The sequence below is a fragment of the Triturus cristatus genome, chromosome 9 (assembly GCF_964204655.1).
Source record: "Triturus cristatus chromosome 9, aTriCri1.1, whole genome shotgun sequence".
In the NCBI taxonomy this organism is placed as follows: domain Eukaryota; kingdom Metazoa; phylum Chordata; class Amphibia; order Caudata; family Salamandridae; genus Triturus; species Triturus cristatus.
This window is the reverse complement of record NC_140592.1, coordinates 47,080,290-47,105,702: the sequence shown is the minus strand read 5'-3', so window position 1 is coordinate 47,105,702 and position 25,413 is coordinate 47,080,290. Positions and strand designations below refer to the sequence as shown.

Genomic DNA, 25,413 nt, shown 5'->3' with positions numbered 1-25,413 from the left:
AATTTAATCCCAGGGCATCTTTTCTCAGACACAGAATTTCGACAACGCACTTCCCTTTACTTGGACCCATTTATCTTCTCCAGTGCCTTGTAGTGATCCAAAAGTACGTAGGCGCTAAGCACCCTCCCTTCTTTGCAGCTCTGCTCTGCATTTCAAGTCTTAAGTTTAAGACTCACTCTGGTTCATGGTGTCCTCTACATTTACGCCTCACTATGAGTAGCCTCAGTTGTAGTCCCTCGGCTCTTCCACTCGCCGTGTACACATTTCATCAAGCTTACTCACGCACTCAGCTTCTCCGTGGCGTCTCCTTCCTCTTGGAAGTCTCCCACGAGTCTTCTTTCTCCTCCTTATGGCCTTCATGAGCACCGTGCAACCTGGCTGTTTGGCGAAGGCTAACCACCGTAGCGCCTTGAAACCGTCCGCAGTCCTTGAGCTCTAGATGGAGCTGGTAACACCACAACTTCACTCCAGAGCGGACTTCCGTGCACTGTGGGGAGTTGGGACGTCCATCATCTACTCGAAGTGTCCAGACATTGGCTGAATGGTAATTCGCAATATTATCCTTCAGTCAATGATCAGATCTTGGAAACATACTTCAAAGCGCCAAATCGGAGTAAGATATTCTGGCGTACATGTAGCTTCCCGCCGTGTTTGCTCACCTACACCATTTGAAAATTGTAGAGACCTTTCAAGATTGTGTTTTTATGCGGTAATTCAGCGCTCACATCCAAACATACTAGGAGACCATACGTGGTGACAAATGAGGAGAAACTTTAACAGCCCCTGTAAGTACATGTAGAGCGCCCCTTCCACACTAGTGCACATAGGCATGGCGGCTTCGGCACACACTTCCACTGCAGTGCGGTCCTCTCTCCAGTCCAAGAGCTCACACTCAAGACTAGAGCAGAGCCCACTCTACTGGTTACGCTGCATGCAGGTACCGCGGCCTGACTGAGGCACCTCACACACACTGCCCCAGACCTTACACACACACTGCCTCAGGCCTTACACACACACTGTCCCAGGCCTTACACACACACTGTCCCAGGCCTCACACACACACTGTCCCAGGCCTCACACACACACTGTCCCAGGCCTCACACACACACTGTCCCAGGCCTCACACACACACTGTCCCAGACCTCACACACACACTGTCCCAGACCTCACACACACACTGTCCCACACCTCACACACACACACACACACTGTCCCACACCTCACACACACACACACACACACTGTCCCACACCTCACACACACACACACACACACTGTCCCACACCTCACACACACACACACACACACTGTCCCACACCTCACACACACACACACACAATCCCAGGCCTCACACACACACACACACACACTATCCCAGGCCTCACACACACACTATCCCAGGCCTCACACACACACTATCCCAGGCCTCACACACACACTATCCCAGGCCTCACACACACACACACACACTATCCCAGGCCTCACACACACACACACACTATCCCAGGCCTCACACACACACTGTCCCAGGCCTCACACACACACTGTCCCAGGCCTCACACACACACTGTCCCAGGCCTCTCACACACACTGTCCCAGGCATCTCACACACACTGTCCCAGGCCTCACACACACACTGTCCCAGGCCTCACACACACACTGTCCCAGGCCTCACACACACACTGTCCCAGGCCTCACACACACACTGTCCCAGGCCTCACACACACTGTCCCACACCTCACACTGTCCCAGGCCTCACACACACTGTCCCAGGCCTCACACACACACACGCACACACACTGCCCCAGACCTCACTCATACTGCCTCAGACCTTACACACACTGCCTCAGGGCTTACACACACTGTCCCAGGCCTCACACACACACTGTCCCAGGCCTCACACACACACTGTCCCAGGCCTCACACACACACTGTCCCAGGCCTCACACACACACTGTCCCAGGCCTCACACACACACTGTCCCAGGCCTCACACACACACTGTCCCAGGCCTCACACACACACACTGTCCCAGGCCTCACACACACACACTGTCCCAGACCTCACACACTGTCCCAGGCCTCACACACACACTGTCCCAGGCCTCACACACACACTGTCCCAGGCCTCACACACACACACTGTCCCAGACCTTACACACACACACACTGTCCCACACCTCACACACTGTCCCAGGCCTCACACACACACACACTGTCCCAGACCTCACACACACACTGTCCCACACCTCACACACACAGTCCCACGCCTCACACACACACACACAGTCCCACGCCTCACACACACACACACAATCCCAGGCCTCACACACACACACACACACACACACACACTGTCCCAGGCCTCACACACACACACTGTCCCAGGCCTCACACACACACTGTCCCAGGCCTCACACACACACTGTCCCAGGCCTCACACACACACTGTCCCAGGCCTCACACACACACTGTCCCAGGCCTCACACACACACTGTCCCAGGCCTCACACACACACTGTCCCAGGCCTCACACACACACTGTCCCAGGCCTCACACACACACTGTCCCAGGCCTCACACACACACTGTCCCACGCCTCACACACACACTGTCCCACGCCTCACACACACACTGTCCCACGCCTCACACACACACTGTCCCACGCCTCACACACACACTGTCCCACGCCTCACACACACACTGTCCCACGCCTCACACACACACTGTCCCACGCCTCACACACACACTGTCCCACGCCTCACACACACACACTGTCCCACGCCTCACACACACACTGTCCCACGCCTCACACACACACTGTCCCACGCCTCACACACACACTGTCCCACGCCTCACACACACACACTGTCCCACGCCTCACACACACACACTGTCCCACACCTCACACACACACTGTCCCACGCCTCACACACACTGTCCCAGACCACACACACACACACACTGTCCCACGCCTCACACACACACTGTCCCAGGCCTCACACACACACACTGTCCCACGCCACACACACACTGTCCCACGCCACACACACACACACTGTCCCACGCCACACACACACACACTGTCCCACGCCACACACACACACACTGTCCCACGCCACACACACTATCCCAGACCTTACACACACACACACTATCCCAGACCTTACACACACACACACTGTCCCACACCTCACACACACACACTGTCCCAGGCCTCACACACACACACTGTCCCAGGCCTCACACACACTGTCCCAGGCCTCACACACACACTGTCCCAGGCCTCACACACACACACTGTCCCAAACCTCACACACACACTGTCCCAGGCCTCACACACACACTGTCCCAGGCCTCACACACACACTGTCCCAGGCCTCACACACACACTGTCCCAGGCCTCACACACACACTGTCCCAGGCCTCACACACACACTGTCCCAGGCCTCACACACACACTGTCCCAGGCCTCACACACACACTGTCCCAGGCCTTACACACACACTGTCCCAGACCTTACACACACACACTGTCCCAGACCTTACACACACACACACTGTCCCACACCTCACACACACACACACACTGCCCCAGGCCTCACACACACTGTCCCAGGCCTCACACACACACACACAGTCCCAGGCCTCACACACACACTGTCCCAAGCCTCACACACACTGTCCCAAGCCTCACACACACTGTCCCAGGCCTCACACACACACTGTCCCAGGCCTCACACACACACTGTCCCACGCCTCACACACACACTGTCCCACGCCTCACACACACACTGTCCCACGCCTCACACACACACTGTCCCACGCCTCACACACACACTGTCCCACGCCTCACACACACACTGTCCCACGCCTCACACACACACTGTCCCACGCCTCACACACACACTGTCCCACGCCTCACACACACACTGTCCCACGCCTCACACACACACTGTCCCACGCCTCACACACACACTGTCCCACGCCTCACACACACACTGTCCCACGCCTCACACACACACTGTCCCAGGCCTCACACACACACTGTCCCAGGCCTCACACACACACTGTCCCAGGCCTCACACACACACTGTCCCAGGCCTCACACACACACTGTCCCAGGCCTCACACACACACTGTCCCAGGCCTCACACACACACTGTCCCAGGCCTCACACACACACTGTCCCAGGCCACACACACACACTGTCCCACGCCACACACACACACACTGTCCCACGCCACACACACACACACTGTCCCACGCCACACACACACAGTCCCAGACCTTACACACACACACTGTCCCAGACCTTACACACACACACACACACACACTGTCCCAGACCTCACACACACACTGTCCCACGCCTCACACACACACTGCCCCACGCCTCACACACACACTGTCCCACACCTCACACACACACACACTGTCCCAGGCCTCACACACACACTGTCCCAGGCCTCACACACACACACACACACTGTCCCAGGCCTCACACACACACACACACTGTCCCAGGCCTCTCACACACACACACACACACACACTGTCCCAGGCCTCACACACACACACACACACACTGTCCCAGGCCACACACACACACTGTCCCAGGCCTCTCACACACACACACAGTCCCAGGCCTCACACACACACACAGTCCCAGGCCTCACACACACACACACACACAGTCCCAGCCAGACCTCACACACACACACTGTCCCCAGACCTCACACACACACACACTGTCCCCAGACCTCACACACACACACACTGTCCCCAGACCTCACACACACACACTGTCCCAGACCTCACACACACACACTGTCCCAGACCTCACACACACACACACTGTCCCAGACCTCACACACACACACACACACACACACACACTGTCCCACACCTCACACACACACTGTCCCAGGCCTCACACACACTGCCTCAGACCTCACACACACTGTCCCAGGCCTCACACACACACTGTCCCAGGCCTCACACACACACATAGTCCCAGGCCTCACACACACACGGTCCCAGGCCTCACACACACACACACACGGTCCCAGGCCTCACACACACACACTGTCCCCAGACCTCACACACACACACTGTCCCCAGACCTCACACACACACACACTGTCCCCAGACCTCACACACACACACACTGTCCCCAGACCTCACACACACACACACTGTCCCCAGACCTCACACACACACACTGTCCCAGACCTCACACACACACACACTGTCCCAGACCACACACACACACACACACACACTGTCCCACACCTCACACACACACACTGTCCCAGGCCTCACACACACACACACACTGCCTCAGACCTCACACACACTGTCCCAGGCCTCACACACACACTGTCCCAGGCCTCACACACACACATAGTCCCAGGCCTCACACACACACATAGTCCCAGGCCTCACACACACACGGTCCCAGGCCTCACACACACACACGGTCCCAGACTTCACACACACACACTGTCCCCAGACCTCACACACACACACACTGTCCCCAGACCTCACACACACACACACTGTCCCAGACCTCACACACACACACACACTGTCCCAGACCTCACACACACACACACACACACTGTCCCACACCTCACACACACACTGTCCCAGGCCTCACACACACACACACTGCCTCAGACCTCACACACACTGTCCCAGGCCTCACACACACACTGTCCCAGGCCTCACACACACACATAGTCCCAGGCCTCACACACACACGGTCCCAGGCCTCACACACACACACACGGTCCCAGGCCTCACACACACACACACACACGGTCCCAGGCATCACACACACACGGTCCCAGGCCTCTCACACACACACGGTCCCAGGCCTCACACACACACGGTCCCAGGCCTCACACACACACGGTCCCAGGCCTCACACACACACTGTCCCAGGCCTCACACACACACTGTCCCAGGCCTCACACACACACTGTCCCAGGCCTCACACACACACTGTCCCAGGCCTCACACACACACTGTTCCAGGCCTCACACACCCTGCCCCACACTTTACACATACTGCCCCATCCCTCACTCACACTGTCCCACACTTCACACATACTGCCCCAGACCTCACACGCACACACACACACTGCCTCAGACCTCACACACACTGTCCCACACTTCACACATACTGCCCCAGACCTCACACACACACTGCCCCAGACCTCACACACACTGTCCCAGACCTCACGCACACACACACACAAACTCCCCCACACCAATCAGCATCCTTCCCAGTCCACCTCACTATCATACCTTAAAGGGGCGGGAAAAAAAATGTCTCTGCACCCATTCGTGCATCTCGAACCATCACCAACAATAGGCGTTCTAGATGTGGCTTGGCTGGATCACGTCAGCACGGGCTTCCCGACCTACTGTGACATTACACCAGGTGGCCGCTTTAAACAGAGTCTGCGCCAACCAACATCTTTCAAACCCATACTTGTATGTCCTATTCCTCAGGTAGGGAACCGGCGCTTCCAGGCATCGGTGCACTATGTACATACAATATGAGAATAGAACGTTTGTAAAGATACCGGTCAGCTGACCGTTACGAAAAATTTAATCTCTCACATAACTAGACACCTGCTGCAAAGTTAGCAGGACTTTATGTATAACACAAAAGGTAACCTCTCAATAACTGTCACAAAAGCTGTGTGCTGTGTCGGTGCGTGCGTCGATGAGTTGCTCCCATACGGGTCTGAGCGAGGGTCACCTCCATGACAGGCGCTTCCTGGCAGCTGTGGAACCAGCCACGGCCTCCAGTGAAGAGAAAGACGCGGTCACATCTACAGGAAGCGTCGGTGTCCACAGGACGCACTGCGTGCCAGAAATAGAGGCCACATTCCGGACATTTCCAGTGCAAACCTGCCATCGCGGCACCTTCCACTGTGTGCTTTAATTACACTATTCTGTGAAAATAACGCAAAAACGAGGCATTATTGTAGGCAAAGAAATCCGATAGCGAAACACCAGCAGACATCCGTCTGCACAGGCACTACGTAATAAAAGTAATTATTTCTTCAAGCGCTATGCGACCGCGGCAGGTCCATAGCTCTTCACGGCTTTACTCCCCCGCCATAAATCCTGCGCGACAGAAGTCCTGTTTCTGTAACATGCGTCCCCGGATTCGTAATTTAAACTACAGACTGTTCCTTAACAGACGCATAAAACACGCGCCGGCGATGTACACGACACTGATGCCCGAAGGCACAGACGGGAATCTCACATGCCGCTTTTAATACAGCCCCAGCCTAGGGCTTTAAGAGGGATGAAAAAACGGGGGGGGGGTCATCTCTCAAAGGGGCGTGGTCAATGTAATTAAGGGCGTAGCTTAAAAACACCCAAGCTAAAAATCTGTGCTTAGCATAGTGTGCCGCCCGACTTGTATTTTGCCGTTTGTCATTGCATCCAGATATATGATTCAACAAATAACATCATACCTACAATAAGTCTGGACTATTGGCTTTGTCAATGGTTGTTAGTTGCAGAAGATAAATAAGCAGTAACTTTGGCTTGTATAGAATACTGAAAATGCTTCGACTTAAAGCCCTGTGACACCACGAAAATGTTGCTGCTCCGGAGTTTCAAAAAGAAGGGAAATCCAGAGAGAAAATGGCCTCTTTAAATGATTTCCATTACCCTACAACAGTCACCTGGCATGACGTCATGCCGTAATTTCTCCACTAGTGAGCAGTGTGAGCATGCGCGCATGGATGTGCCTGCTGTCACTGCAATCCGGGAAAGAACGGACCGCCTGTGCCAGGGCACAAACAGAGCCCGAAAGAGACCCGTTTCGAGGCCCCCTTTATAAAACTGCCGGTGCTCAGACCCGGTGAGACCCGGCCCACTTAAAGCCCTGGATAGGCATCACAGGCCGGATTCCTCCCAGGGCGCCAAAAGCAGACCTTGCAGCATCTTCCTGCTTCCATCCGCTCTGATCGATTTCGGGTGTGTCTGCTCATGATACGGCTCCGGGTGTCATTACCGAATGGTGGTCTTTGGACTAGAAACACCTTCCTATCAGTGCGTGTGCCCCACCTCTCCGTACATTTATACAGTCCCAGAAGGGTTTAAAGGGCCACTCGGTAAATGATGTCAAAGTAGGTCTGGAAGCCCAAGCTGACGTCATGAAACCAAGGAACATTCTGGATGGCCTATTGGTGATTCTTAAACCTCTCCCACACTGGACGTCCCTTTAAAAATGGCGCTCTCGCACGCACTTTGGCCGTCGGAGTCATACAAAGATTAGCGCGGCTCCCACGTGAGACCCTTAATTTAATTTACGAGTCTTCCACGGAAACCTTCTAGGGAAAAAAAGCTCCCTTATTAGTGAATTCCCCCCCGCACAATGGGGGACGTTACATAATTATACAAATTACTGCTGGAGACATCTTTGCAGGGGTAATCTATTTAAAGAGCAAGCTCCCTCGAGACGAGGAGTGCGCACCAACAGCCTCAGTCACACATAGAGCTGAACTAGAAACACGGGCATCCTGCCCCCCCCCCCCCTACCAGCGCGTACGTGACGTAGGCAAACCTGCCATTTTACACAAAGCAGAAACCCCCTGGGCCCTGGAAGCAGGCCTGTCTACACACGTTCACCAGGAGCGTCACCTCCTCCGAGGGACTCCTGGTTGCACACGGCTAGTATCTCGGTGCGCACACTGACAGGGCCCGCTTTAGGGAAGTGCGATTGGTGCGGCTGCACTGGGCGCTGCCTTGTGGGGGGGGGTGGGGGGGGGCTGTGACCGCAGGGGGCGCTGTGCTTAGCAATATCTTATGTAGGAGAAATGAAGGGCACTTTTGCAGGTAATAGTGAAAGAATGCGAGGAGGCGGTCATGGGACGTGGGGGCGCCAAAAGTGATTGTCGCACTTGGTGACACCAACGCTAAAGGCGCCCCCGCAGACAGCGTCACACTGAGGAACAGACTTTTTTCATAGCGCCGAACCATGTCGGCGCTCATCCACTTGACTGCCACAATGCATTGATGTGGCCTCACGGAGCACGAACGTGGTTTCAAACCAAGGTTGCACTTGACAATGGAGGAGGGATACAACACAATTGCAGCTGCATCTCTTCCTAAGAACTACGTCGGATGTACTTTTTGGAGAATTAAGGACCTATTTTTTAAGTCTGGCTACAGACACATGAAACAACCTTATGTTATCAATATTTTACAAATGCGCATTAAGAAGTGGCCCAGACAGAGTGGGCTCAGGGAGTTTTTGTAGGTTTGCCACGCTTTAATGGGCTGTCCGTGGAGTAGACGGCATTTCGCAGATGGTAACATCTCCAAGTGGTGTTGCCATTTGGTTTTGGTGATGGGTATCTCAAAGCTGGCAGCTTTGAGAGAATGATGTGACGTGCTACCCTTGAACGAAGGTTGCGGATATTTCAAGTGCTAAGACTGGCTAAATGGTCATCTTCAAGGGGACTTGTGCAGGAAAACTGAAGCGGATTGGCTGTTTTTGAAACCTGGATCTCTGGTTGGCTGGATAGACGGACCATTGGCACAGGATACTTTAAGTGTCAATACTTGCTGCACGACATTAACCTATCCATGAATGTACAGGAAGCAGCTTGTCCATAGTGACAGAATTATCAAGTAATATACATATACGTTTTCCCTGATGAAGTCCTCTCAGTAGGACGAAACCTGTTGGCTGGATGTTTTGTATTTGAATAATAAACTGCAGAAGACTCATCTTCATGTCTCTCGTGCATTTATGGACTAATTGAAGACCCACTCATTTATTTTGATGGACCCTTCATTTTTTTTGATCTTGTGATTTCCTTTGTAGGTCTTGCCGTGCCCAGCGCATGCGCTGGTCTGGCGAGACATTTAGTAGGTGGCTTTTGAAAGTGCTACCCACATTTTTGTGCTGGCTGCAAGCTTGAGTGCACGATGGTGTGCACGCGCACAGCTGCTCCCCGTATTCCCCCCTCCCTTCTCGCCCAGCCATCTGCCTTTCCTGCGCCAGCCTTCAGCACCATCTCCGCCCCTCCCCCCGCTGCTGCGCGCGCATCCCTAGCGTGCTTTAGCGTGTCATCGCGATGACTTTCGCTTTTACGGCTGCACGGCGTTACCTTTACTGCCGTGCGACCAATGCTTGTTATTTGGTTCCTGCTCGTTTCTTTGGTCGCCCTTTTCGCCATCTGTGCATCGCTTGAATGCAAGTACCTTTCGGCCCAACCCTTTCCAGTTTGCTCACTCGAGTACAAATTGGCCAAATCTTGTTTAATACTTGTGCCCTGGCAATAAGTGCTTGTGTTCTTGTGTCTAAATCTCTCTGTAAGTGTGCACGCCTGGAAGTACTTTGTTTGCGTGCCTCGCTTGTGTACATGCAGTGTATAGCTTTCTCAAGCTCCCGTTCCTTGTAAATGATACATCATTAGTCCTTATTCTCATGGGGTATTGAGCAGAAAAGACGGACAGCAGTTTCGTTTTTGCGATCGGCTCCCCTGTCCATCGTCTAATAAAGGATGATGAAAGTACGCTGCTCGTGTTTACATTCGTTTAACCGCGAAACGGGCTTGAGTGACGAAGTTAAATCTGCTTTTAAAATTGTAACTCACTTTCCTAATTCGGGATTAAAGCAGACATCTTGCATTCTGCAGAATCAGTTACTTAACACACAATGTCACATTTCCCCCGTCAATCATTCGGTTTCTCATAGCTTGCTGATCGCATTTTTAGCAGTGATTAAAAGCAGCAGTCGAGTAATGAGCTTGTCAACTGGCGCATTGAGCGGTCTCTGCACGTCACCCCCATGAAATGTGTTCAGTGCTTCCGAACACAGGCCAGGGATGCAATGGCGTCGGAGAGGGGCTTGCCTGCCCTTCACCATGTTCCACATAACGCGGCGTACTGCTGTTCCCACACTGCCTGTCAGCCAGTCGAGAAGAAGGCTGTCACCCTGTGCTTTTTTTTGTAGGAGTGCACCGATTATATGATCACAGCAAAAAATATTTTGATAATTCTGGGCGGGAACCATTAAAAGACGAAGGGCTTTAGAACGGAGTAAGTTTGCTACCCAGAGGTTTACAACCTTGCATGAGGGAATATTTAATAATTTCAGGAATTTACAAGATTCTTTCAGGTTATGCTTGGAAACCTGTAACTGCTGCAACTTTGTAGACATGGGCCAAGAAAAGGTCTGCCCTGGAACACCCACTCCCGGAGAGGATGTGACATAACTGCCAGAGCTGCCGACTTTGGAACTGGGGAACCAGGTTCAACTCACTGTGTTGGCTCAACACCCTGTGATTCTGGGAAAAATCGCTTAATCTCCCTGTGCCTACCAAAAATGTATGTGTACTTGTGTAATTTAACTGGTGCTCATGTAAAGCACTCCAATACCTTCAGGTCAAAGTTTGCGCTATATACACAGCAAAATAAAACAAGCATTGGCATAGCCAATAGGTCTCGCTTTTGGGACCTTATAAGTGTTTAGCCATGCAACTGTTGCATGGCTACACACTTATAAGGTCCCAAAAGCGAGACCTATTGGCTATGCCAATGCTGGTTTCAATATTCCTCTGACACTGTCCAAATGCCCAAGTGTAATTTTGGTAGCACTTCCTACTATGTCATTTTTTGCGCTTAATTTGGGGTTCATGGCCAGGACTCTCTAGGATGTGTAGCACTGAGCATTGAGATAAAATACACAAACACTCGTGCTATCGTGGTTCGTCTACTATTGTTCATTTTTTATATTTTCGTTGCAGATTTCTATAACACTCTACTCCACTCGATGATATTCTATGACACTCTACCCCATCACACTCTACTCCACAACATTATACTCCACTCTACGCCACTCCATGACACTGCACTACACTGGACTCTACAACTTTCGATGCCCCTCCACTCTACGGCACTCCTCGCCACAACCCTCTACCACAATAGGACACTCCACTCTGCAGCACTTTCTCCCCTCTGTGCTACACCACTCTACAACACTATACTCCACTCTATGCCCCTCCACTCTACTCTACAGCACTCCACTCCACTCCACTCCACACTATGACACTCCCCTCCTCACTGCTCTCCTCTATGCCACAAACGCACACACTGGGAAAACCAATAGTTCTTGCACAGTCGAGACCCATTGGCTTTGCCAATGCTTGTTCCTCAGTATGCCCATCTCATCACCCTTGAAACATTCTCGGCATCTATCAGAGTCCCTGAAGCAGTGGTACTTGGCTCAGGAGACAGAGTGTCTGCAGCACAACACAGGAATCCAGCCCTCCTCTACCGGCTCTTGTCCTCTCCTTACCCTTCTCGCGCCAAAAGGACTAGTACAAGCAAGGAGGGACTACAGAGTGAGAATCCCAGAAACGGGGTACGACTGTGGAAGGGGTAACCACTACCGTTTAATAAACACATTCTAGTTAGGTCACAACACAACTCTAAGAGAATTTGTGCTCAGCACAAGGTAGCAACGTCACTTCCCCATAGAAACGCATGTTAAGTTCACGCAGTCCCAGTAAACATTAAAGTTAGGAACACTACACAGGGTCCTCAAACTAATTTAGAAATATCAAGACACTCTAAAACTCCTATTTTCAGGTTACCTATGAAATAAACAAATTGATAATAACACTCAAGCCCCAATAAGTTTTTGATTGATTTCAGTCATACACTGTGACATATTTAATATACTTCTGGTATTTTAAGGATCAATGAACACTACAAGAAAGCGAACAACTGAATCCATAACCTACAGAAATAAGAAATGCATTTATTTATAGGTCTCATTTTAGTCACATCCCTAATTTTTAATTAAATCCACGTAACAGGCATTTCCATTTGGAAAGCACCAACTTTTGAGACTTAAAACCTCTCCCACCTACAATGCCAAACAAGACCTACTGCGCTGAACTCCAAGTTTGTTTGGTGCCATTTTTGAATTGTGTACATCTTTTCATACCCTTTCATAAAGGGAGGACCAGGGACAGACTAGAACCTCCCTTACTAAGGAGTCGTGAAAGCAGGTTTTAAACTAGCAAACTGCATTGAAGAACAAGCATTAACTTGCAGCAGGAACTTTTAGCCCGTGTGACAATCTAGAAACTTTCACCACACAAACCAATAAAAACAACACCTGAAGGGCTTTAGGACCGAATAGAGGTAACAATACAAAGAGTGCGGAATCTAACGAGTCTCCAAAAAAGCAGGTGGAGAAGCAAGAAGTCAGATCACCAGTTGTAATGGGCGATCCATGAAGGAACAGCCTTAAAGTATTTTAGACTAATTCCAGTAGACAACGGATTAAAACAAAACACTGGGGAAGAAATTATAGAAAATGCTCCGTAATATTAGCAAAGTATTAAAAAAAAAAAAAATCTTCATTCAACATTGCTTTACCCTCGTCACTGCAATACTTCAACCAAACAAATAAGTGTAAAATACCACAGCAAGATACCACAACCTCCAAGAAGCAATGAGTACATCTGTGAACTGATCCCCAGTGTCCTGCTCACCTCTAGACTTTGCTCTCAAATACTCAAACATATTTAAAGACAACGCCTTTACCTTGCTTTCTACCAGCGAGATGAGAATCTGCTCCATGATTTCAGACGTGTCGGGGATGGAGCTCTGAATATGCCCAACAACCACTCCGATGGCCACGCGGGACAACTCGTAGCTCAGGTTGGTGTTCTTGCGCACCAGCTCCATCAGTTCTGCGCCCAGCGTTTTCGGGACGAGGACCGCCGTGGATCTGGCTTTCAACGGAGACAGGTTGGCCACCATCTTGTTTTTGCTATCGTGATTCACACAGTCAAAGGCTTCTAAGCCAGTGGAAGGCACTGGGGCCACCTTCTTGGTTTGCGTGTTATTGGGAGTCAGGTTTTGAGTTTCAGATGCAACAGGGGGCACAGGCGCAACCCTCTTGGTCTGCGAGGAGTTAACCACTGTGCTCTGTTCCACTGTCCCAGGGGAAGGCAGGCTTGCATCGGGTGGGCGGGATATTGTAGTGTGAATACTCCTACTTGGCACCGGAGGAGGCGTGTTGCTGGGGGTGGACAGTGCCGTTGTAACACAGGAGTTGGATGAACCGGTGTGCAAGGTATCCAGGGAAGCCGTACTCACGGAGGAGGCGCGGGAAACCGGTCTGGTGGTGGTGACTTCAGTTCGATCTGAAACAAAGTCAATAACAAATATGTTTTATAGGCAGTTATGGCCTCAAAGCATGAAAACATGGTGCGCCTAGAAACCAATTTGCAAGAAAGTGTGTATATAGTAGGATCAGCAGAGCTGAAATGTACAGTATGAAAACAGCCCAAGTGCACAGCCTGGAAGAGGGTCTCGGTTTGGACCACAACCGGCCGCTGGTGCAGGCTGTGGGCAAAACACGGTCATGCAAAGGACTATAAAGAGACCCTACACTAGGCATAAAAGGCCAGATTAATAAAGCCCTGTAAAGGCATCCATGGAGCGAGGCATCCATGGAGCGAGGCATCCATGGAGCGAGGCATCCATGGAGCGAGGCATCCATGGAGCGAGGCATCCATGGAGCGAGGCATCCATGGAGAGAGGCATCCATGGAGAGAGGCACCCATGGAGAGAGGCACCCATGGAGAGAGGCACCCATGGAGAGAGGCACCCATGGAGAGAGGCACCCATGGAGAGAGGCACCCATGGAGAGAGGCACCCATGGAGAGAGGCACCCATGGAGAGAGGCACACATGGAGAGAGGCATCAAGTAAGAGACTGCAGGTGACTGGAGAATCGCACAAAGATTGAATCTATGCATAGGCTTAAATTGTAACATAGGTTAGGATTCTTCATATTATAGACACAATATCCATATCGGTGCAAATGGCCCTTGAAATATTGCACCCACCTACAATCCCATAGCGGATTCACAGAGTGAGGAATGTAACGTGCACTATTCTGAGTACCCAATTTACAACCGAATGTACCAACTGTGCAGGAAGTGGGTTAAAGTGCATTATTTACGCCAATGATTTATGCTTCCTTGAGTGCAGCAATGAGATTGACACAATGGAAAATTAAAATGTATGTTTATTTAACCACAGATTTACAAATGTACGCTATGTGTGGGGTTAGGAAATTTGGCACTGGAAGGCAATATTTGTGGCTGGTAGTATAACTCCACATACTCCCAGCTCTTGACCCTCCACGACTGCTTGGTGTTGCCTACAACTTGAGGCAGGATGAAAAAAGCCCACCTAAAAGATTCTGTCTCCTGAAATCTTCACCGTGGGTCCGCCCGTGCTCAAGCCCTGCACCTCTAGCAGCAGGTCAGCAAACTTTACATACAAACGTCCTGGCCGAAAGCAGTATCGTTCCTGGATGATCCATCGCGAGAGTAAAGACTTCCGAGAGCAAGGGAGGGTCCCGGGCAGCAGCCATACCGACCTCAGTGATGGGCAAGATCCTTCAAAAGGCCAGTGGCTCTGCCCTAGCTCCAGCTGAATGAGCATGAAGTCACAAGGCCACTGGCCCGCCCCAAGTGACCGAACATGAGGCAACATAAGCGGATCCGTCTGGCAACGACGAATGGAGCAGCCTCGTCACCAGAGTGGAGTCCACCACAGGTGATGGGATCAGCTAGATGTGGTTCTAATTCAATCTGAATGCATTCAGGCTGTGCACGCCTTCATCAGCTGGAGAGGCGCGAAGAGTTGGCTAAAGAAAGATTAAATTATTTCATCTTTGACGTTAAAAACCGACAGGACTTAAGGGATGAAAGGTTGGACCATGGACGGCCATCTTGTCTCTATGGAAGCCAGTGCAAGGATCTTCAGGGTTCAAGCCTGGAGTTTGCTATTGCTTGGAAGGGAGATGAACGTGATCAAAAACTAAAGGGCCAAGTGGACTCTGGTTTAAAAGACAAGTGCATGACCGAGGCTACCACTAAAATTACGTTAATCACTAAAATTAGACAACGTTGGGTCCCTTTGTGTCTTTCAGAGGAAAAGATGCGGCCAGCTTTATGGACCCTGGCCACAACAGAAGGAAGATCGTTCTAGAAGGCATCCATTCAGTGCCCGGGTGAGATTTGCGCTTTACAAGAACACTTAACCTAACATTTGAATTTCTACAGAAGCACTTTAAAGCAGAAAGGCACAACATCATTTTGAGTAACAAGAGGCGTAGTCTTCTCAGGTTGGCGCAGGACAAGAAGGCCATGCCATTTCTGATATACTGCTTTCGGAGGGCCCTTCGTTTAGCAATGCTTAGGATAAGGCGTGTTGTGCTAGACTGGTTTTATATTCTGCAGCATTCAAGTTGAAAGCGCTGTGCATGAAGCACAGAGTTTAGTATGGCATGGATTGTTCATTTCCTCATGATCAATTTCCTATCAGTCCACGCACAATGGGCGCTCGAACTCCAATCTGTGATCACACATCCAGCGTACCTGTAAGGACCGCATTTCATCTCCGCCCCAAAGCTTGAAATGACCTCCCTCTACCCTTGAAGGCCACCTGAAGCTTCCTGCAGATCCAAAAATCCATTGAAACCTTTTTTTCTGATTATTTTCCGAGCAGTTTTTATCACCACCCCTCCTGACACCAAGAAGCCTGGGGGAGAATGTTGCGCTTTTCAAATAAATAAATGACTTGGCCTCCTGTCGCTTCAGCTGAGGCTGCCCATCTCGGTTGGGTGAAGGTCAGATGATTTGGATGTTTCTGTTGCCCTCTGGTTAGGATGCCTATGGAATGTGAGACAGTCCTTTTGGAGCCAAAGCAGAATGTACCCAAGTGGGTCAATCAATGTCCATGCTGGGAGTCTCTCAGTGGCCGCCTGGATCTTGCAACTGCATGCTTAAAATGAGCCAGCAGGGGGAGTGCTATCAACAGATGTTTGGGGCTGGATAGACCTCTTTAGGAGAGGTCGTATGAGTGCTCTGCACGGGTGGATGCATGATCATCATAGTGGCTGTGTGCCCGGCTCATTTCCAAGCTCGGATTTATTGTAACCAGGGCAGGCTGCTGGCAGAGTTCACATTCTTTCATCTGGAATGAGCTGACTGCCCCTAAATAGTCTAGTTCTGACTGGCATCGGTCTCCTATCCCTCATCCATGAGGCAGAACTTCTAGTTCACAGAGATTCTTCACTCGATTCCCTTGCCCTGTTCATATGAAAGGCCTAGTTCATCAAGATTGAATCCTGGAAGAGGGAAACTGCGCACACGGTCCAGGGTTGGGATGAAGGGAGTGAAGTCGCCCGGTTAGAAAGGATGCTGAGCACAGTGCAGACTCCAGTGGTGTCATGAGGCCTGTTACCAGGGCGTTGCCCCTACCGATGCCCAGGGGGACAGTGGTCTCTACCGAGGAGTAGAAGTTATCGGCCGGAAGGAAAAGACTGGTTGTGCCCCGCATGCTGAGCTGGAAGCAGGCAGTCTTTTACTTGGCATAGCCCGAGTGGAGTGCATGGTTTTAGTGCTGGTTGAAAACCAGGGAAGAAGCAACCCTTCCAGTTTCATGCTACTGAACCAGGACTAAACCAGAGGTCTGGCTGGGCCACCAATCCGGAGGACAAACTCCATCTTGGTCGGCTGGAGTTTAAGGCATCCTATTGAATAACATGTCTGAATCGTGCCCACTTATGATCGCAGCTGAAAGAAGGTTCATGATTTCATACATCATCCAGCCATGTACCCTAGCCCACCCATCCCTCAACAATAGCACACCCTCAAACAAAACAGTGCAGCAGTGCCCTCACCTTTCACGGGTGCGGTCTTCTGCGTGTTCTTGTACTGCTTCTCTGGTGGGGGTGGAGTAACCGGGGCAGCACGTCGAGGCTGTGGTGGAACCTAGACGACATTTCACACCCATGAATACCCATGAATACTTCCAAGAATCTGGCAACTGTTCCTGCTCTTCCAAACAAACATTTTTTGCAAGTATTGTTTTATTCTCACAACTAATCTACCTGAACAGTGTAATTCCATCAACAAAACAGCATAAAATCAATGCAGACACACTCCTCTCTCTGCCCCACTAATACACACCAACCCTAACTTTCCACAAAAGTAATAATAAAGACACACTGACTAGAGATAGGAGACCGCTTTGGAAAGCATACACCTATCACTGCTCGCTTCTCTTGTTCATATTATTCCAATCTCATTCGCACGTGCTCACCGCTGGCTTTGAAGCAGCATCACACCGAATGTACACCAAGCATGTGGGCATTAGCACTCGACATAGTCAATATGGAGGCTGGGCACACCCATGGTGCCACCACAGGTAGGCTGGCAACACCCATGGTGCCACCACAGGTAGGCTGGGCACACCCATGGTGCCACCACAGGTAATATCCAGGATCTCATCAGTCCATATTCGATTGACCCTTAGATCAGCATCTATCCTGCTACAAGAACGCGCCCTGAGGTCTTGGTTGACCAAACTAAGCGCGCAGCGTTGGGTTTAAGCTGGAGCACAAGCAATATTCAATAAGGCGGGAAAAAAGACCAACGAGCGTGTCTTCCTCTTTGTAATAATAGAACAATAGACACACCTACTCGACTGTCGTAAATTAGAATGTTAGATTGTTCGTCCAATTCCATAAAAAGGACAACGGCCCTCACGAGAGGAACAGTAGCGGGCATCATAGGGCTACTCTTCACACTACTACGGTTGCTACTGGGGGCTACAAACCTCTTGAGAAGGGCGCTCTTGGTGCAGATGGAAAAAACAAGAGGGGATTCTCTATGGGCTAATGTGAGAGGTCAAGACTTAGATTTGTTCCACACACTAAGTGGAGAGTGGACACCGCAAACACAAAGTTGGTGGAAGAATTCTTTCCCACATTAGGAACGGATGTCTCTTCCATTCATTCTCTAGGCGAGGCATGAGCGACCTAAAAAGATTCCCCAAAAACAAGCTTTGTACCTTCTGTGACACTCTTTTGGGTGGTTTTCCTGTGTGAAAGCAGAATATCCCCAGGCGTCAGACTGGAGCCGGAAGATTGAAACAGCATGACTCCTGCGCACTATTATGTGGCCCAACGCAGCTCCGCGTTGACCTCTTTTCACCTTGGAAATGACTACGGAGTTGCATGTAAGCCCCACACCTGTACATCAAAGTCAGTTTCTTTCTAAACTCTGTCCACACCCTCGGACACCGAGACCAACAATATTCAGAAGTACCATCTTGCATATCTCTAATCTGGGATTTTTCCACAGTATGTCGAGGGAAGATGTTGGTGGGGAATCTGAGGTTAGAGTATTCACCAGAAAGAGAATCCTAAAAGGTAAGTAAGTTGTTCTTCTGATGGATACTTTTAAACATAGGTTTCTCACCTTTAAAATAGGTACCATAGCTGTACCTCCCACGGTGGATGGTCTGTGGAATCACTCTTCCCACAATTCCTGCTGGACCGAAATGACTGAATGCACTTCCCTTCGGACCTGGCTGTCAAGACAGTAGTGCTTTGTAAACATGTGTACGGACACCCACGTCACAGCCTGACAGATGTCTAGGACAGGTGCTCTGCCTGCCGACACTGTAGGGGTAACCATGGCCCTGGTAGGATGGGCCCTCGACCCTTCCAGAGGCTGTTTCTTGGCCAGTGCGCAGCAGCTTTTGGATTACCCATCTTGGCAAAGTCCTTTTCTGCACCTTTCTTGACTTTCTTTGTCCCAGAGAACTCCACAAACAGCTAATGGCCCACCCGATGGTCCTTGGTGCGATCAATGTAAAGATTCATAGCTGTTTTATTGTTCAGTCGATGGAGTATCTCCTGAGACGGGGGAGGATGCGGTGGTGAGGCAGGGCAAAGACCAGTCGTAGAGTGATGGACGGCACACGTGAAAAGCAGTCACTACTTTCTGCAAAAAGGGCACTTTGATCCTCACTCCACTTCGTCTAGGAAACAGATGGTGTAGAGCACCTGGACCGAGAGAGAATGAGCTTTGAGTTAACTTATGCGGTGAGCTGAACTCACCACAACCAGATACTAAGTCTTCAGAGTCAGGAGACGCAGTGGAGAGTGGCGCATGGATAAGAATGGAGTGCCTATGAGGAAAGTGAAGAACAAATTAAGACCCAGCTGTTAATCACAAGTGGTTTGGGGGTAAAAAAATTGAAAAACCTTTTGGAACCTCATCACGGCGGGTGATTTCAACATGGACAGCTGGTCTGGAAAACATAAAAAGACCAAAAGGGCCAACCAGTAACCTTTAATGGTGCCCACTCCAAGTCCTTTATGGGCCAGTAAAAAAACAAATAAGATATCCAACATCTTGGCCTGTAATGGGCCAGTATTGCATGTGCCGTATCAGGATGCAAACTTGTCCCAGTGCCCGGCACAGACAGACTTTGCAGAGGGGCATTAAGCTGCAAGGATAACATCCACAACCTCGTGAGGAAGACTGCAAGCCATCAACTGTTGAGGCTCAATCTGCATTCATGGAGGTAAAGATTGTGCACTACTGGGTGCAGGACCCTGTACTGCTGCTGCAGCAGTACATCTTCCCGAAGCAGTATCCTGATCAGAGGACAGACATTAGAGGAGAATACTCTCCTGGCCCAATCCAGAGCCACTAGGATGACTTAGGCCCGGTCGTTCTTGATCTTTTGCAGCGGTGTAATGGGGTACAGGAGTCCCATACATGGGACTCCATTGTACCTGAAATGCATCTCAGAGAGAGAGCCTTCTTGGAAACTCCAGTGCACTAAACTTTTTATATTTTTACATTCTCTGTACTCTTTTATGCTGACCATGCACTGAAACAGCTGACCGCTGGCCATCGCCCTTTCTGCAATTGCAAATACGGCACTGGAGCAGCTGTCACCTGTATTTGGCCTTCTTGGGCTTCAAACTGTTGTAGGGTTAGAAAGACTACCCTACACCGGCACTGTGCACCACCATGAGGATGCAGCTGGGTCAGCTCTCCTGGGCCAACCGGTCCCTCCACTTTTCCTTTCCGTCCTATTGGGCCATCTTCAAAGTATGCTCTGTTGGCTTCCAGTAAGGGCTACCCAAATAAGAAAGGGGTGATGTAGCACATGGAGGCTACATAAGTATGAATGGAGTTTGATGATTAATTTCAATTGGCTGAGCTTCCACCCGCCAAGGACTAAGAGCCTGGAAGGCAGAATCTGCATCCGCACGCGTCATTCAGTACCTCTAATCCATCTAAGAAAAGAACGCACTGGGGCGGCACTACTCATCCCACTACACCGGTTTTAAGTTTGAGTGACAAATCAACTGTCTTCAAGACCTAAAACTGCAATTCTTTACTACCACATAGTGTGCGTTGGCTCTGCCCCACAGGAGTACTTCCTCCTCGCCACATGCTGCTGTCTGTTTGGTTTATCATTATACCTGCCATGGAGTGCCAGCATTACAATTCACAGGGTACTCTTTCACACTTCAAAACGTACAGTGCATCAACACAAAGTTTTAATCTCATGGATGCATTGTATGTAGACAGCAATCGTTTTTTTAGGTTTGTTTTTTTACTGCAGCAGGTTTTTGGTAAAATAATTTAGCCGTGAGTCTAAATGCAAGGCAGTCTTATTGGATTTGCCAATGCTTTTGAGAGGCCTCAGTAAGGCCCTGGGTGAATAAGTGGTGTGGGTTTATGAGGGCTTGTGTGACTGACTGTCGACGAATGTGGCCGCCTCGAATTGGCCAGTAGAAGGAGATGCATGAGGGCTTCAACGCTCCACCTTAACCAATAGCAGAGGGGGGGGGAACAGTGCCAAACACGCTCCACCTGGTCAAAGAGCAGGAAGAGTCTGTTTTGTCCATCTCCCCACCACTTGCGAGGATTTCGCTACTTGTGTCCCACTGCCCATCGCTTGCAAGGATTCTGCTACTTGTGTCCCACTGCCCATCACTTGCGAGGATTCTGCTACTTGTGTCCCACTGCCCATCACTTGCGAGGATTAAACAACTTGTGTCCCACTGCCCATCACTTGCGAGGATTCTGCTACTTGTGTCCCACTGCCCATCACTTGCGAGGATTCTGCTACTTGTGTCCCACTGCCCATCACTTGCAAGGATTCTGCTACTTGTGTCCCACTGCCCATCACTTGCAAGGATTCTGCTATTTGTGTCCCGCTGCTCATCACCTGCGAGGATTCTGCTACTTGTGTCCCGCTGCTCATCACCTGCGAGGATTCTGCTACTTGTGTCCCGCTGCTCATCACTTGCTGCGAGGATTCTGCTACTTGTGTCCCACTGCTGCTAATCACATGCGAGGATTCTGCTACTTGTGTCCCGCTGCTCATCACATGCGAGTATTCTGCTGCTTGTGTCCCGCTGCTCATCACTTGCGAGAATTCTGCTACTTGTGTCCCGCTGCTCATCACATGCGAGTATTCTGTTGCTTGTGTCCCGCTGCTCATCACTTGCGAGGATTCTGCTACTTGGGTTCCACTGCTCATCACATGCGAGGATTCTGCTACTTGTGTCCCACTGCCCATCACCTGAGAGGATTCTGCTACTTGTGTCCCACTGCCCATCACCTTCGAGGATTCTGCTACTTGTGTCCCACTGCTGCTAATCACATGCGAGGATTCCGCTATTTGTGTCCCGCTGCTCATCACTTGCTGCAAGGATTCGGCCATCCGACAACCTGGTGCCACTCATAAGTGCCATCACCTCTGTTTACGGAATATTTTCAGACACATTGGAATCTTGCTCCATTCCTGGTCTTCAGTTCCTATACTGATGCAAATCATTACTCTCACAGACAAGTCCTGCTCCAGGGGGCACGAGATATGGCCTTTAGGCTTTGGTCCCAGGCACCACAGCTGCCAAATGCAGACTCACTACAGTGACAGGACAGGCATACCAACTCAAATCTTCAATTGACTCAACAGACATCTGCAGACAAAGCAGCAGCCACCATGCAGTACGCAAAAAAGGAAGTAAAACTCTGATCTCTAAATAAAACAAGAAAAGCAGAAAATCTTTCATAGCACAGGAAGTGAAAGTGAGGCAGAGTGGCAAGAGGGTAGCCCTGGACCTTTAGCACATGTGAACTTCGAGTAAATGTACATGAATAACTGTATGGTGCATACATCTAACATTTGACGATCCTGAGTCGCACTGCGTAGATGAACCCGTTAGTACTATAAAACAGCCAAGTTTCCAAGCGCATACTTTATAGACATTCTACTCGTTTCAGATAACTACACTGGCAGATTTTACTACTTGTGACTAACTGCAAAAAAACAACAACATTCAGTTACTGTTCCATGCTTGATGATTTGAGACACAGTCATGACACTCTTTGTCCAACAAGAACTGAAAATATGTGCACGCTCAAACATCATCCATGTAGGCCACTAGGGGGCAGAATAGTCCTATTAGTGCAGGACAATACCTGGTAAGGGCAGTCTTCATTCTGGAACTCCGACGCCGGCAGGCTGTGATGTCGTTCATAGCCAGTGCGGCAAATGCCATTGGCTTGGCGTGGTGCATCTAAATGGTGGTCACTCGTGGACAATGTCATGCTCCTCCTCTGACTCGATGGCGAGTGGTTCTTCCGAGATAAGATCTCCTTTCGGTGGTGGATGAGCTTTCTAATTGAGAAGGATAGACAAAGGAAATACTAAAGGGTTGAAGGCATTCTTTCTTCAATGCGCAATCATGCAGATTGGTCAGCTCCGTACAGTGTAGTGCTCCTGTAACTAAAAATCTGTTCTTGAGTGGTCAAAATGGTATCTAGAGCCCCAACACCAGCAGCTGGCAGAATCGTGGTCTACGGCAAGGTTTGTCTGTATGTAATGCCCAGGTCTTTATAGGTCTCGCCTACGCAGCGCGTATGCGCTGCTTAGGAGAGAGACCTAATGCCATCGGCACAGCTTTGGGGACAAAAACGTGCACGCGTTGCATTGCTTGCAATGGCAACGCGTGCACGTCTGGCGTATTCCTTGCGGGAGCACGCGGCGCCATATGGTCGCACGCTCCCGCAAGTGAATCTCGCAGGCCCCCTCCCCTGCGCGATTATAGCAAAAGTAAACAAGCATTGGCATAGCCAATAGGTCTCGCTTTTGGGACCTTATAAGTATGTTTACTTTTGCTATAATCGCGGCACGTAAAGCGCGAGTGCCGCGATTATAGCAAAAGTAAAAAAATAGATGTTTATTTCTATTTCTTTACTTTTGCATTAATGGCGGCACCCATGCTTTACGTGCCGCGACTATAGCAAAAGTAAATATACTTATAAGGTCCCAAAAGCGAGACCTATTGGCTATGCCAATGCTTGTTTTATTTTTTTTATTGTGCCATACAAACCTGCCAGAACCTTCCATCCACATCCACTAAGTCATATGTTTTTGTCCCCAGTGTCTGCAATCTATAGAAATGTACTAAGTTATGTACTTCTAGGTTTCAGATCATGCAAGGCGGGTTCAGATCATATTTCACTGTCAATAAGAGATTTTTTAAAAAATGGGAAATTCCTTACACAAAATGGCTGAAAAATCTGTGTGCATCAAAATGAAATGAATGTATGAAAAAACACCGAGCACCTCACCCACCAAGGGGTCCATCTTCCAAATACTCATTGATATAGATCTAGACACTTAGGCCAATGTTGATAATGGCAAATTAAAAATAGTGACTTCCGTAACTTGTGCTCCAGCGGGTTGCACGCGAAAAGAGAACCCAGTCTGTGTTTTCAACAATTGTATCTGAAGCTTACAAAAGGGTACAGGATCCCTCAGGGCAAAGGAGGAGGATGTGAAAAATGATGACTTACGATCTTTGCATTCTAATGTCATTAAAGTGAGGGCATTGGGTAAGAACTATGTGAGGAACCAAAGCGAAAGCATAGATCCCATCTCTGTTAAGATCGCAAACAAAAGTGGACACCATAATACAGAGAACAAAGATTTCCCTGAGCATAATATTAGATCCTTCATGGGTCTGAGTTTATAACTGCACAGTCTGGAGAGACATGCATACTACGCTGTCAAATGACAAACAAAATAAAGTAATAGTTATCAAGATGTTCTATTTAATCTCCGACACGTACAACCCAGAACATACACAAGGAATATGCTACTTACCAGTATGCATCTGTTCTTGGCATGTAGAGCTGCAGAGCCACACACTTAGGATAGTAGATCGCCATCTGGTGTTGGGCTCGGATGCTTGCAGGTTGTTGTTGTCTTCGGAAGAAGTCTTTGGTCACGAGATAGGTGACTCCTCCCTTGGACGACAGTGCGCATGGGCATCAACTCCATCGTTAGATTGTTTTTCCGCCATGATGGGAAATGATGGAGTTTGTAGTAAAGAGAGAGATGTCCATGTGTGATGTCTAAGTAAGACAATGCTGGAACAGATACAGGTCCGGGGGAGGTGGGTGGGCGTGTGTGGCTCTGCAGCTCTACAGCTCTACATGCCAAGAACAGA

The 25,413-nt window shown here is 50.0% G+C and overlaps 1 protein-coding gene across 3 annotated transcripts in view; it reads right to left on the bottom strand.

Annotated features, from left to right (window-relative positions):
- The window catches only part of NCKIPSD (NCK interacting protein with SH3 domain), a 333,056-nt gene that overhangs the window by 203,119 nt on the left and 104,524 nt on the right, over positions 1 to 25,413 (bottom strand). For all 3 annotated transcript variants that reach the window (XM_085624362.1, XM_085624363.1, XM_085624364.1), the window contains exons 3-5: positions 23,378 to 23,576; positions 17,758 to 17,848; positions 13,597 to 14,201 (exon numbers count right to left, since the gene is read on the bottom strand). In XM_085624362.1, coding sequence (XP_085480488.1) covers positions 13,597 to 14,201; positions 17,758 to 17,848; positions 23,378 to 23,576 — 895 coding nt within the window. The remainder of the gene's footprint in view (positions 1 to 13,596; positions 14,202 to 17,757; positions 17,849 to 23,377; positions 23,577 to 25,413) is intronic.